This window comes from Haliaeetus albicilla, chromosome 24 (assembly GCF_947461875.1).
Source record: "Haliaeetus albicilla chromosome 24, bHalAlb1.1, whole genome shotgun sequence".
Classification (NCBI taxonomy): Eukaryota; Metazoa; Chordata; class Aves; order Accipitriformes; family Accipitridae; genus Haliaeetus; species Haliaeetus albicilla.
In genome coordinates this window covers 19,682,424-19,697,159 of record NC_091506.1, presented here as the reverse complement: position 1 = coordinate 19,697,159, position 14,736 = coordinate 19,682,424, and the positions used below count along the sequence as shown (strand labels likewise).

Genomic DNA, 14,736 nt, shown 5'->3' with positions numbered 1-14,736 from the left:
ATCTGATTTGGGAAACTCTTGCTTTCAAAACTAATGCAGTCAATTCTAAAGCATGCACCAAAAGGATAGCAGGTAGCACCTATTTTTCTGTAAGATTTAGTTACTGTCACCATTTCATAATTGTTCACACTTACCACTTCTTTTTATTTACTTGCCAGAAAGGCAAACATACTAAAGGGCAATATATAAAAATACAAAAAATTAAAATAAAAAATTAAACCCTTTCAAGGGAAGTATCTTGTTAAGCAGCCTCAAGAGATTAAATAATGAAGTAATGGAATGGTTATCCAGCAAAGCAGAGACTCCTTGAATGTCTGATTTCTTCCACTTGGAGAAGCTGATGCAGTTAAATCTGTTTATTAATCAGAAGCACAATGAAATAGGCAGCATTTGCTTTCAGGCAGTGAGGGATATCCTTTTGTGTCTGTCAAAGAAGCACTTCAAATTCTTCTTGAAGTCTATAACCCCACAGAATTTGTTCCTTAATCTACTGTAGGGACAAACAATAGAAGCTTTCAGTCCTGTCTTTACTTTCATTTTTATTTCTAGAGATAAGTACCACTTTTTAAGCATGGAAAATACAGCTCTGTAGCTGACATTCAGTGCTTTCTGCTAGGAACGCTCTATGAATGGGAATCTGCATGCAAAATGTCCTCCTTTTTCCATCAACCTCACTCTCATTGTGGATTCACACAGAGCTGACTGCTTGAAACACCTCACAGTTAGAAGTCTGAAAATGCTGTGGTTCATTAATGGGAAAAAGATGACAGCAAGAGACTGGTGAAAGACCTCAAATATTTGATCTGCTTTTTCTCATCAAAGAATAGTCATCAAATGCAACACTCCACAGTCCACAACAACAGAGAAAATTACCTGTGCATTTCTCTTGCTGTTCAAAATCAACCTAAGCTACCTATATGTTGACTACAGGAATATCATGGAAATACAAAACTCTTCACAAAAGAATTTAAGTAGGGACTTTTGTTTTGAAAATTTTCCTGCTTAACACACTCCATCCTTTTTTCTTCGGAGTTTGCACAATGAGGAAAAAAAGTTTCAATTGGTATGCTGTAATTCTTAATAGAAATTAATTCTACTCACTGTAATTAGCATTTTGGAGCTTCCTATTTATGACCTCTTTTCTGGAAGACAGTCTGGCTACACAAAGTCCAATGTCAGACTGCAAATCATTTTCCAGCCTAAATTAAAGGCATCATTTGGTTATATATAGCATCTTATCTTCCATTAGGCTTAACAGGAGGGATATTACTGCACTAATTAAAAAAAATGCCTTTGGGGTGGGGTGTAGAGGAATCTAAAAAGCAGTGGATTTGCATCAAAATGAAGAAAAAAGAAGGGAAAAATTATTTTATTGGAGTATAATGGTGCACCTTCTTTCATAAAAATATTGGATCTATTGAATCTTAAATAGAAAAGGTCATTACATATAGTAAAAATAGGAAAGCAAATGTATCTAGCAAAGACAAAAAGCATTAAACTGTTAGGTATGGAGCCCATCAGTTTCCTCAAAATCTGGAGTTAAAACTACAAACTCAAACACTTCTGTTTATTTCAGTGAAAATAATGTGACTACAAAGAAGAATCTCCTTTCCCCAACATACTAGCTAACCACATCGCTTGCTGAGTCCTCACAAGCCATTTTTTTTCTCCAGTTGCTACTTTTTTTGAGGGGTTTGAGCTCAGATGCACTAATGGGCTGCACAGAAACTAGAGCAAATGCTTGAACACAGAGCAGTTTATTAAAAATTTTGAGTATGCAAATTGCAAGGCTAGAGAAAACATTCTGCACAACACCATGGAAGTGCACGAATAGATAGCGCAGTGCAGCTTGCATGTGACTAAACAAAAAGTGTGATCAGTATGATCAACAAGTGATCCTTGTCAGCAACAACACAGAATGGCAGCTACATATCAAGTCAAAAATCTTGGCAGAAAGAGATTTTCCCATATTTAATTCCATTGGAAAAAGAAAAAGATAAAGAACTTGTCTAACAAACCAGACAATTCATGCCCTCTGTGCGCAAACTACTGTACAAACAGTGCTGGCTCTGAAGTGACAGTAACTCTTGCATTTTGAGAGAAAAACGGTGTGGTACACCACGTTGGATCCCTTACGCATCACATCTTCACATATAGAGCAGAGCAGATTATAAAACTGGGTTAGCTGTGGCCTCCTATCATTAGTAGAGGAATAAAAAAGTGCTAGAAGGCTAGTGGGCCAAAAGTATTTATAGACTAAAACCTGCGGATGACACTTTAAGCTGAGGTCTGTTTGTGCTAGATGGCTGTCAAGGATGAACTGAAACCCTAATGAGTTTTCAGAATGGTATTTCTTTTAAAGCCCATCTCTCCACAACTGTTTTCAATTTAAAACCAAATGTAAACTGCTTTTTAGCATAAAATACATGCAGTTCTAACATATGCAGTTGCTAATTCTTTATGAAATGTTTTGAAATATAGTATTTTTCACAATGATGAAAAAAGAATTGTTTTCTGATGTGTAATGCAGCTCTTCCTTTGCCCTCCCTTCAACTTTATGGGGGTTTGGTTTTGTTTGTTTGTTTTAACCTATTTACAAAGCCTTATGCCAAATGTACAACTGTTTAAATTATAAATCATAAATTATAGCTTTGGGGGTTCGCTTATATTGAAATGAAATCCTTTCTCCTATCATCTGAAACTATTTTCATGGTAAAGGGGAAAAAGAGGAATGATGGAAAAGGCTACATGAGCCGTTTATTGATTTTGTGTTTACGATATAAAGAAATGTACTGGAAGACTTCCAAATAAATATTTATAATTTTTGAGACTTAGTAACATTAAGTAGTCCAATGGCCAATAATTGTCTGCTATCTATTAGAGTAAGTAGGAGATTTGTCCTGATAAGATTTGTAGGTTTTCCACTAGAAGACTAACCAGTTACTTGAACTGGAATGTAGCAACAGTTTACAGAAACCATCTGCATTTAATCTAAGACTTTTTTTAACGGATCCTAAAAGATTTTGTACGCTGAGGACAGGAATGGTCCCTGTTTTATACAGGTGAATACTGCGTCAAAAAAAGTTATATAATTCACAGAAGTTCCTACAGGAGAAAGAGGCAAACAAATCTCTGACATCTTGATTCTAGCAAATTTGTTTTCTAAGAGTTCAATGTTCTGTGACTTTGTGAACCTGTAAAGGACATTAATATATCCCTGTAAGTTGGGGGAAAGTGGCAACTCAGAACATTCAGGATGTGCAGGTCTAGTTTCAAGTAACTTAGTAAAATAACTGTATTTATCCAGAGAATCTTCACTGGATTTTTTAAACTGAAAGTTTAGTCTCTTACAATTTAAGCAGCCAAGGATATAAAAAACAATCCAGCTATAAAAATTAGTATTTATGTCTATATTTCTTAAACTGTTGAGATGGTCCTATTTACTTAGGGTATATACTGTCTACTTGACTCTCTAACATCACTGGGTTTAGCATCTTTTTCAAAATACTGGCATTTTACAGAAGAGTGTCGATAATCTCCGGAGCACGAATGGGCAAGAAGGATACTCAGAGTATCTTCCACAATGGCTTATGAAGAAAAAACAAAACCATATATTTATGTCCTATATATAAATGAACATCCCCACAACTAGAGTAAATCAGCATCAGCCCACTGACTTAAATGAAGTTATAGCAGTTTAAACCACTAAGGGTTTGACTCTGAGACTCAGTCCAGCAAGTAAGATCTTTGAAACTAACTATAAAATGTAGAATACTTATATTCATGGATAGTGTTATAATGTGCTTTGGCAATATTTGCTCTAGCTCTTTACTCTTCCTTCTGACCAAGAGTATGATATGAAAGCAGACATTCCCTTGATGGACAGCTCTCCTCTGCAGTAGCTTGGAGCAGGGTGCCAGTCATTGGATTCTGATCTCAACAGCTTACTCCACCCTTACTTTAAGTTGCAACTTTCTCCAAATGAAAAACACGCAGCTACTTCTGAAGTACAGTAATTTCAACACAGACAAGGTGAACAGTACGATGCCCGCAATCAGCTTTGTGATCATCACGTTGTTTTTACAAAGCAAACGGACTAAAGGAAAAGACTGACAAAGTGCACTGTATGGGAAGGGTCTCAAACGCTCGCTGGCTGCCTTCCTGCCTGGCCATTATGGACTTGTTCTCAATCACGTCTCAAAAGATTAAGAGTGCCAGGCCTCACGCTGCATGATCTTCCCTTGCTTTAACAGTGAAGTCACCTTTGACACCGTGCAAAACTCAGCGGGATTGCCCACTGTCCTGCTACTTGCCTGTTAAAATTAAGAAGCCTGGTATGGTCAGACAGTCTCTGGGAATCACATTAGATCCATTTCAGCAGCTTATTTCCCTGCCCCTTCGCCAGTCAGTCACTAATTTTTTTAAGGCCTATATTGTTGAAATAGTTATAGTATGCAATTATTAACATTATTGCGAGTAATATTACAGCAGCAAGGGGAAACAGAGCTTTTATCTACTGCCTGTATGGCAAATTAAATTATCTTTTTTTTTTTTTCTATAAAGAGAACATTATGCAAGTTTAACTCTGTGTATTCCTCTAGCTTTCAGTGAGAGGAACGCTCAATTGTTTCAAGGAAAAGGAACAAACGATACTTACTAGATTATTTGCTATCCATTGTTCTGACTTCTATGAATAGAAAAGAATTTATACAATGCTCTTTTTAAATTCAATGATTTCCCTGAAACAGTTTCCTTTCAGTAGTAGGAAGTTGATTTTTAATATATTTTTTTCTTATCTCCTCCAACTTTCCATTTGCACAAGTTTATTTATCACAAAAATATTTTTTATTCTCCTTGTAAATGCTTTTTGGGGATAAGTATTATACAATTATGTCTTTTAGTCTTGTTGACTCTCTCACCATGAACATTCTGTGAATAGCTGATGGATTTTGTCATGTCCGTTTCTTAATGTATTTTTGCCATGACTTTGTGCTCCCTGACAGAACAGATGCTGAGATGTTTCTCACCTTTACTACTAACTGATCTGTAGAACTACTAAATTTGTCTGAAACACTGTGGTATGAAGAGAGACTGATAAGACAAAGTCTACGCCTCTCTGTTACCAAAGTTTCCCTATGATGTCATGATTTGCCATCTTTACCGATCCCCAACATTCCATGAAAGATATGAAAATGGGAAAAAGCAAGCAATAAGCAGACATTACACAGAAAAGCAGAAACTTACACCCAACTATCTTCATCTCTGCATCAGAAAGAAAGAGGAGAGAATAAAGGGAAAGGAAAGGGAGAGAAGCCAGGAAATTAAGACAAGGAGAGAGAAAAAAGAGAAAGAAACATCACTCACAAGTAGAAGATGAAGCATGCACTTTTCATCAGAGGATCAAAGTAAAAGACAGAATACTTATCAGCACATGGGGAAGGGAAGGGATGTCCTTTGGGGAACTGACAAACGCCATGCCTATGCAATAGATTTCTGATCAGCAAGTTCTGTATACAAATAAAGTTGCAATCCAAAAGGCAAGCAGCACATGCCTCATTGCTTTTATCTCTGGGGAAAGGTAAAATTGTCAAGATCAGATGGACGGTCTTGAAACCAGTAGCAATTTAGAAAAGAAAAAGTTTAGAAAAGAAAAAAAAAAAGCCCACAAATGAACAAAAACCCACCACACCTCTTCATGAGGCTGGTTTGACTGAATCCCTTCTGATTTGGACAAAAAAGATAATTAAAGTCTTTATAATGCTCTTCTTGGATCACAACACAGCAGGAAACAAAGAACATTTTACCTTTAGAAATGAAGACAAGCATGGTTATTTTGTAGGATATTAATCTTGTTCTGCATAACCATGCAAGATATAAGAACATAAAGACGGGTTGCACTTTCTTTCTTAATGATGACCAGCTACCACTTACGTTGCTCCTATCTGAGTGAGGGAAAAAGAGGGCTTGGTACAGGAACTAATGTTATTGTTTAGAAAACAAAATGGGACAGGAAAACTGTGTGATAAGACACAGCTAGCGAACTTTAATGGTTAAGGTGTTTACATGTGAAAGGTTTTCCTATTAAAAGAGAAATTGAAAATGTTAAAACCTATGACCAAGAGGATTCATTTGAAATGCTAGAGCTATTTACATTTTTAAAAACAGATTTCTTGGTTCAGCAGAACAATCACTGCATATTTTAACAATACTAGGTAACATAGCCTTTATTAATTTATTCACAAAAAAAATTTTAAATCACACTGCTTTGAAAAATCTGCATCCACTTGCAAAATACAAGTCATGAACTTTCTGTGCTCTTCTCTGAAAGAAGAAACCCTGTCTTTAATGAGAAAGAAACAGTTCTGAAGCAAAGCAAGGAAAAGGTAGTTTGACAAAGACAATTAAAGCAGCAGACATGGTTGAGAACTGCTAACGTGCATGACAGGGTTGGATTTTTGTTTGGTTGTGGATTTTTTTTATTGTTTTGGTTGGTTTTTCCCCCCCAAAAAACCTGAAATATTTTCTAACTTTACACAACACTAGTAAAGCTAAGAAAAAAAGGTTGATTCTGGCTGTAAAAACATAAGCACAAAATAAATTGATAGGCATTCCTTGTTCATGTAGCTTGGCTAATGCACCTAGAAGCTAACTTATGCCACGCAAACATTCTATCCTGGACATCAAGTAAACTCAAACCCCAGTTTGATCTAGTGTTTTAAAAGCAAACAACAGGCAAATATCTGCTGTCACTTGAATAATGCCAAACATATTTTTATTTTAAAAAAATCTGATAGGTAATTAGAATGAACACTGTTCACTGCATCAGTGAAGTTACATTATATTTTAATCTCCTAATTTTTCCAGAGATGTCATTATCCTGGAGAATCCCCAGGATAATAACGTTTTTTTGTTTAGAGCACCATTCATGGCTACCTCTCTCTTCACATCCCGTCTCTACTCTGGCAACGTCCTAATTTATCATCACAGTGAAAGTCTATTCACACTTCCCTGGCTGCCTTTCTTTTCCTACCTGGTGTTTAAAGACATTTACAAACTGCTTTCTCCACAAATGTAAGCCTTTTTTTCCCAAATACAAATGCCTAAAGCTTTGCATCTAAACTCTATATACGCAGACCTCTTGTAACCCCCTTTGAATCAAGGAGTTCTGGGTGTCCAGCACCTCTGGAGAGGCAGTAAGCATTTAATAGCAGAATGGTGGTCCTTTCACACATGTGTTTGCATCAATCAGTATTTTGAGCAGATCTCTCTCTCTCTGAGCCCAATTCCAAACAGATTATCATCTTAAAATCCCTGCATTTTCTCCAACAAGAATTGTGGTTCTCATAAATATGACATTAGCAAGCAACTGTGGTCTTTTGAAGACCACCATCTGAAAAACTAATGGGCTGACCAGGGCTGGGAAGCTCACTACTGTACCTGTACAGTGAGCCTTACAATGGGAGCATCACAAACATATGCTGTGGAATCTGGTTTTAATTTACCTAAATGTCCAAGGTCTTTAGGCTGAATATCACAAAGATCATAACAATATACTTAAGATTTGGTGGACATCTTTTGCACTGAGGCAGTATTTTCACTAGAGTTCTTAATTAGAGAGAAGTTTGGAAATTTGAATTAGCTGCAATGAATAGAGAATTTTTAAAGTGTAGGGTAGGAGCACTTTCTGCATGAAAACTGCTAACCTGCTTGTTCAAGCCCTGGAGAAAAGCATTGCCCAAAACAGCAGAGGTACAGGGAAGACAGCCCACTATGCCAGCTTGCAGAAAGAGGCTAGGGCCCAGAAAATGAAAAAACAATTAAAGGGAACACTGAGGCCATAAAGGTGTTCCTTAAGCTTGCTAAATTCAGTGGTCTGAAGCACCTGAGGGACAGCTCTATACATAGAAATGGAGGATAAAGCAATTCTTGCAGGAGAATCAATTAATTTATACAGGTATGTAAATGTTATTTTTGATGTTGACTTTTCTAGGTGTGATCTAGCTATTCTAGCTGACACATCCAGCTGTGATCTCAATTACTGCAGATCACCTTGCAGCAGCTGTCTCTGCATATCAATGTGCAATATTTAACCTTTTCTCTATTTGATTGCTTTGGGTTAGGACTGGAACTGCTATGAGGTCACTAAAAACTAAAATTTGTAACTGGCTTTATAGCTCCCATCTTCTGCTGCTCTATTACTATTCAATTTTGTTACTAAATGAAACACATGCTGTTCTAAATCCTTTTACTTTAAGTTTCTAGAAATTCTTCCCACCCACTCCCTATTTTTATTGTGCTTTCTGAAGAGCCTCCATAATGAAGCTACAACAACTACTTTTGATACTGATGTGTCGCTGCAGACTTTCAAGTAATAAAATCTGATACTTTCCCCATTATGCTTTCATAAAATTTCCCATGTCTGCAAAGTCATCCTTGGTCTTGGTTATAATGCATAGCAATGAGGTAGTATTTCAAATGCTATACATGCAATATAATTAGTAAGCCCATTTCTTACTACACTGTAAAAATCAAAGACACTATAATGCCAGGTTTTATATCTATTGATTGCATGACTGGCTAGGTTCCGTTTCCTCCTAAATGAACTCTTGGCCATGCTGGGGCTGCCTCAACTTGTGCCAAAACAAGAAGCATCTCAAGCTGCTGCTCCAGAAGTAAGGAGTAAACGAAGTACAGCAACGCTTCAGCCACACAGCTGTTGCACGGACTAGGTACTCTGTAAGGCCAGCTGGAAAATCAGACCAGATTTGCAGCCTCACGCATTGTCAACCAGTACAACAGGATCGTACTAACTGCAAGAATCGAGGTGGCAAAGTGGAAACTCTTTTTTCCGGGCTTTGGATTATGGGGAAGAAGAACCTTTATGCCTTTGAAAAGAAACATCTCTATGCTTAGCATACATGAGAGATATCTAATTGGTGGGGGAGGTGGGGGAAATATCAAAGCAATCTTTCCAGATCACCTTCTGTACATGTGAATTTAACACCTGTTACTATATTATTCATTGATTAAAATGTTTTAGCATGCCTCCCTGAATCTGGAACTGGCATTTACTGATAAATAAGGCAACTCTTCTATTATTCATCTTCTTCAAGTAAGGCACCCATCCCTGTGGCGCTTGTCTAGGAGAGTATGAGAAAAAAACGACCAATATTTTAAGATTAGAGTTGTTATGTTTACCTGGCATTATAACATCAGGAAAACCCAGCTTCCTGGTAACAGAAACGCCTCTGTTAAAGATCATGGGGTTTTCTCTTCGAATCTGCTCCATGTCGCCACGAAGAAGCTGAAGAGATATTATAAGTCCTAGGAAAAAAAACAAAGATGCTCATTTTTTCAGACCTAAGAATTAGATGTCTGTATATACAAGGGATGTAGGTAAAATAATTATTTCCTCCACAGTCAAATTAATACAAATATATAAGTAGAGTTCTTTTCTCCCTTGGAGTAATTTAAAATTGAAATTGAAGAAACAAAACTGCTTTAAGGGATCAGTTAAGAGCATAACATCATATTAAAATACAATTTTTTAAAATCAGAATACTTAACTCCACAGAGATGTCACAAGTTACAGTGAAGTATTTGGCATTATTTCTATTCCTCACATACAGCAGGTTACAGTGCATGTATGAGCAATGCCACCTCTGTCTGAACCGCCAGATCACACAATGCCACAGAACATCTCTAAAGTGCCTTTAATCCCACTTAATACCATAAAAAAAAAAAAACAACTCAAAGCGTATCTGTTCCACTTGTTTCTTTAACTACTTCATACAGGAACGTTGATTTTAATGAAATTCCCTTCAGTACCTCAACATGGTTCAAGAGTACCAACTGCTCAAACTGACTTCAGCAATGAGCTCTTCCAATGCAACCCTTTGGTCAGTCTATCAACAGAATAGCTTGACTAGGAATAATTACACTGTTAATCTCAGTCCAACTGCTTTCTCTAGTTGCTTTTAATTTATATCGTACTACACCCTAAAATGAGGATAATGTATTGGGGTAAAGTTACAAAGTCAAGCACTACGATACCAGAAAATGCTAGGATTAAGCTCAACCATGCAAGCTCAGTCTCATCTGCTGAGCATATATTACCAGCTTCACATAGCCATGTGAATTACGTTCACACAGTCATTTTTCACAATCTTTACCTCATTCAATGAATGATAGTTAGTCAATAGTTCTTTCTATCCTCTCTGTTCACTCTCTGGAAAAACACATACAAAACCAAACACTGCCTTGTATACATATTCTTGCCCAAGCCATTTAAAGTTCAAACTTAATATATGGGCTTTGCAAATAATATTTAGTCCCCATTTTGTTAGACGAGTTACTAGGGGAATGAAACCAGTTATATCATGTACCTCCCACCCACTTTCTGCTCTCTTGCCTTGAAATAATTTTCAAGCCTGGAGTTTGCCTTCAGCCAAATCTGGCAAATAAGTAGATCCCCAGATAACATGAAGACTGTAAGTTTTATGAATGCTGGGAGGAGGGATGGAAAATGAGCATAAAACCTTAAAATGAAGGAAAAGGGAGGCCAATCAGCCAGCTGGACAATCAGCATATATGTCCTCAAAAGCTGCCAAAACATGGACTTGCAACTGTCCAGCTAAGTAGGCAGAAGAGCGCTGCAAAGCACTGCAGGGAAAACAGCGGCTTTATAACCATGGAAAAAATTCAAACCCTTTCAATACCATGTGTGAGTGTACATCTGTGTGTGTGTGTGCTACAGAAGCTTTAACAGAACACAGGAGACAAGTTCATTAGAAATCAGTCTTGACTATTTTTGCCACTTAGAGAAAAAACTTGTTCATTTTTGTCCTGGTCTCAGCTGGGATAGAGTTAACTGTCTTCCTAGTAGCTGGTACAGTGCTGTGTTCTGAGTTCAGTATGAGAAGAATGTTGATAACACACTGATGTTTTCAGTTGTTGCTAAGCAGTGTTTAGACTAAATCAAGGATTTTTCAGCTTCTCATGCCCAGCCAGCGAGAAAGCTGGAGGGGCACAAGAAGTTGGCACAGGACACAGCCAGGGCAGCTGGCCCAAAGTGGCCAAAGGGGTATTCCATACCATGGGACATCATGCCCAGTATATAAACTGGGGGGAGTGAGGGCAGGGCATCGCCGCTCGGGGACTAACTGGGCGTCGATCGGCATGTGGTGAGCAATTGCACTGCGCATCATTTGTACATTCCAATCCTTTTATCATTACTGCTGTCACTTTATTAGTTTCTTCTTTTTATATTCTATTAAACTGTTCCTAACTCAACCCATGAGTTTTAGTTCTTTTCCCGATTTTCTCCCCCATCCCACTGGGTGAGGGGGGGAGTGAGTAAGCAGCTGTGTGGTGCTTAGCTGCTGGCTGGGGTTAAACCACAACAATTTTATACGCTCTTTTGCTATTAAAAACAAAAAAATGAAAATAAATTTAAAAAATTCCAGCATAAGGGACTGGAGCAAATTTGTAAGTTCAGACCTTCCCACACCCAACCCCCCCAGTAGTTAACAAATAGCACCAGAATTAATCTATTATCTATAAAAATCAATCACTAGAGGTAATAGAGCATGTAATTTTCCAGTATGGTATTACATATATTACTTGTGATACCCTCCCACATATTCTACCCCCAAAAACTTCTGCCTAGCTTCTTGCTCTCCCCAAGAGGTTTTGTAAGTCTGCTCTCCAGTCCTCTTTTCTATCCAGCCTATCGTTCCAGTTTTTTCTATTCCTTGCAGCAGACCTGAAGGACTAATTTTACACAAGACCTGGGAAGGTGGGAAGAGAAAGAACCAGAGAGCTTTTCTACATCGAAAAATCACACTTGTAATTTGAGCATTTTCTCACTGTAAGAGCAGGTTCTGAGAGGCCCAAATTGTATTACTGGTGTTTATCTCCTGTCAGGCTGCAATACTGCCCCTCCCAGCAGGACAATACCTCTGCCAAGTTTCAATCTCTATTCCAGAGATGCACTAGGTCTTAATGAAATGTTTGAAATAATTATTTTTAAAAGCCAAAGGCAAGGGTAAAAAGCTATCTATTTTCCTTTCTTTCTGCTCTTCAAAAAGGCTCATGCTTGGAAAAAAAAAAGGTTTCAGGCAGACACCTGGCATTGGAAATAAATGCACAGTCCAAGTTTTCAAAGCTATAAAGAATTCAGGAAAATGCTTTAATGATAAGTGGTGGATGACCTTAACCATAACAGGAGAACAGCTGGGAAGGAGACCAGCTTTGCATATAATAAAATTCCAAATCTGAAAACTGTTTTATTTGCTTATTGTTGTGCTTAATATCTTCCATGGGAGTGTGAACTGCATATTCCACTACAATATCTCAATATGCAAACAAGTGAAATTAAGACAATATCAGTATGCGGACATCAGTATGCCAATGAATCAGGCACTCCGTAATGAATGCAGAACTAGCTGTAACGAACCAGAACTGTATTGTATTGGCTAGTTCATTTGGAATAGAAGAGTTATGATATCTCTGAATTAGCAAACTACAGAAATCATTAAATGAGGTAACAAGATAGCACAAGATTTACTTTCCATCTTTATCTGTCATTAGCTAGGAAAATAAAAATGGATTTGAAAGGTGGCAAAAACTCTGCCAAGACAGTTATTCTCCTCAACTATGCAATGAAACATCTAGTACTGACACTATCACAGAGAGTCTTCTTGATAATCAATTTGACATACAAACGCACTGCTTATTTTCTGGATAGTCAGAATTTTCTGAACAGTCAGACAAATATGTTAGACAAATTTAACCTCCTGCTTTGCTTCTGTCGACAAGGATGCATGGTACCCTTAGGAGAGCAAGCCTTAGATACGTGTTGTACCTGGAATTTTCAAGGGAATACAGGATGAAAAGGAAGCCAGTTTTACGCAGGGCAATTCTGATGAGTAAAATTTAAATTCTTCATTCCCTGTGCAGCCAAGTCTGATCACAGTAACGTAAGCCCGTGTCACCAAAAAAACTTTTAAAGGAGTTCTGCCAATGCTGATTGCCGCTTATGTTGTACCCTCCCATAGGCTAGCAGTTTGCACAAGCATAGACACACTCAGTAACTGTCACAGCCAATACATGAAGACTCACAGACTAAGCTGACACTATGGCAGGCCACTAGCTCTCTCCACTGCTGACCTCTCTTGAGATAAAATAACACTACAGACATAACAATGAAGGAAATTTAGCATGCTGAATTAATATTATTGTCAGCTGTATCTGAGAAGGAAAGATAGCAGGTGGTGAGGTTTTTTTTAATTCCTGCTTAAGTTTGCAGACGCAATACAGATTTTGACCTGTAAACTGAACGTGAATGAATTTTAGCTAAATTTTTAAATCACTCCAAGTAGAGAAATTCAGCTATGCATAATCTCACATTTCACTGAATTTCTCTGCTATAAATAATCAGCAGTTTCCCAAGGGAAATATTCAGCTGTTATTATGACAAAAATGTACAAGCAGATATTTACCATAGTTTGAGCTGGGTGCTGTGTATTTAGTGCTGGACTTGCGAATAATATTTTCATGGATCTGGCACCATTCATTTTCGTTGTTACACCTAAAATAAAAGAACACTAATTCAAGTTAAAAGCTTTCTGCTGAACCATCTTAGGTCAGAGGAATCAACTTTGCTGCAGAGATAACATGAAAGGTTGTGGGGTTTTGATGAATGAGAGAAATCCCACATAACTCTTGTTTTTAGAAGTGAAAGAAAACAAAACATTCCATAATAGTTATCTCCTTTTTATAGACACTTTGGAGCCTGTGGTGACTTTTCTGCCATCAAAGCCATTGTTTCACTCTTCACTCTTCATATTGTGGCAGAAGGAAGCAAGCTCTGGACATCCTATTTGAATTCTGTGCACGCAGAAAATTAATTTTAAGCTGAAATTAACTCTTGCCATATATTACCTTTTTGGGTTTAACAAAAATGTTAAAATCAAGAAATAAAAAGTGAAATCTGAAAGACTAAATAACCCCCTGATTATTTTAGTATCTCAGGCATTTGCAAGACTTCTGCTTACCTACATATTTTACAGAATGCCTTGAAACATGATGCAACTGCCCCCCAAACTGTAGGACAAAAATATATAACACAAAATATGTTTTTGTATGTGTATCACCTTCTGGAGGAGCATTTCACAACTGTTTATTCATCTATATGTAATATTAATAAGCATTTGTAAATACTGTTATACTTAATTTTCAGTTATGTTACCATCTGTAAATCTTCAATAATTTTCTAGGATAGAAGTTACAATATAATTATTTGTCAACAGATCTCTCATATTTCCACTCAGTATTTTTTCACCAGGAAAAATTCAGTTGTTAATATCATTTCCAATAATGCACAACAATTTGGTGTGTGGATTATAACCTTGTTCAAACAAGATTCAGGCAGGATAGCTGGCTGCACTGCCCTTCATCAAACAATCAGATTCAACCCTGCTGGATGTACCTCTTACCAAGAGCACCACTTAATGGCAGCACCTATGAGCAAAATTGTTCTAAATATTTCCTACTAACTCCCTCTTTCCTGTTGGGTTTTGCAGTTAAAGGCTCACCTTAAACACAAAGGAGAAGAGGAACAATGGCAGGTGGGGGAACGATGGCTGCCGCAGGAGGATGTTCAGCACATTGCGAAACCCAGCAAGATGAGTCAGCCAGAAAGGCTCTCTGGATCGCTTTAAAGACTGAAATGGG

General features: G+C 37.4%; 1 protein-coding gene across 14 annotated transcripts in view; it reads right to left on the bottom strand.

Annotated features, from left to right (window-relative positions):
- Positions 1 to 14,736, bottom strand: part of DOCK3 (dedicator of cytokinesis 3) — a 231,799-nt gene that overhangs the window by 80,099 nt on the left and 136,964 nt on the right. For all 14 annotated transcript variants that reach the window (XM_069769586.1, XM_069769593.1, XM_069769587.1 and 11 more), the window contains exons 13-14: positions 13,503 to 13,591; positions 9,199 to 9,324 (exon numbers count right to left, since the gene is read on the bottom strand). In XM_069769586.1, the coding sequence (XP_069625687.1) occupies positions 9,199 to 9,324; positions 13,503 to 13,591 (215 nt within the window). The remainder of the gene's footprint in view (positions 1 to 9,198; positions 9,325 to 13,502; positions 13,592 to 14,736) is intronic.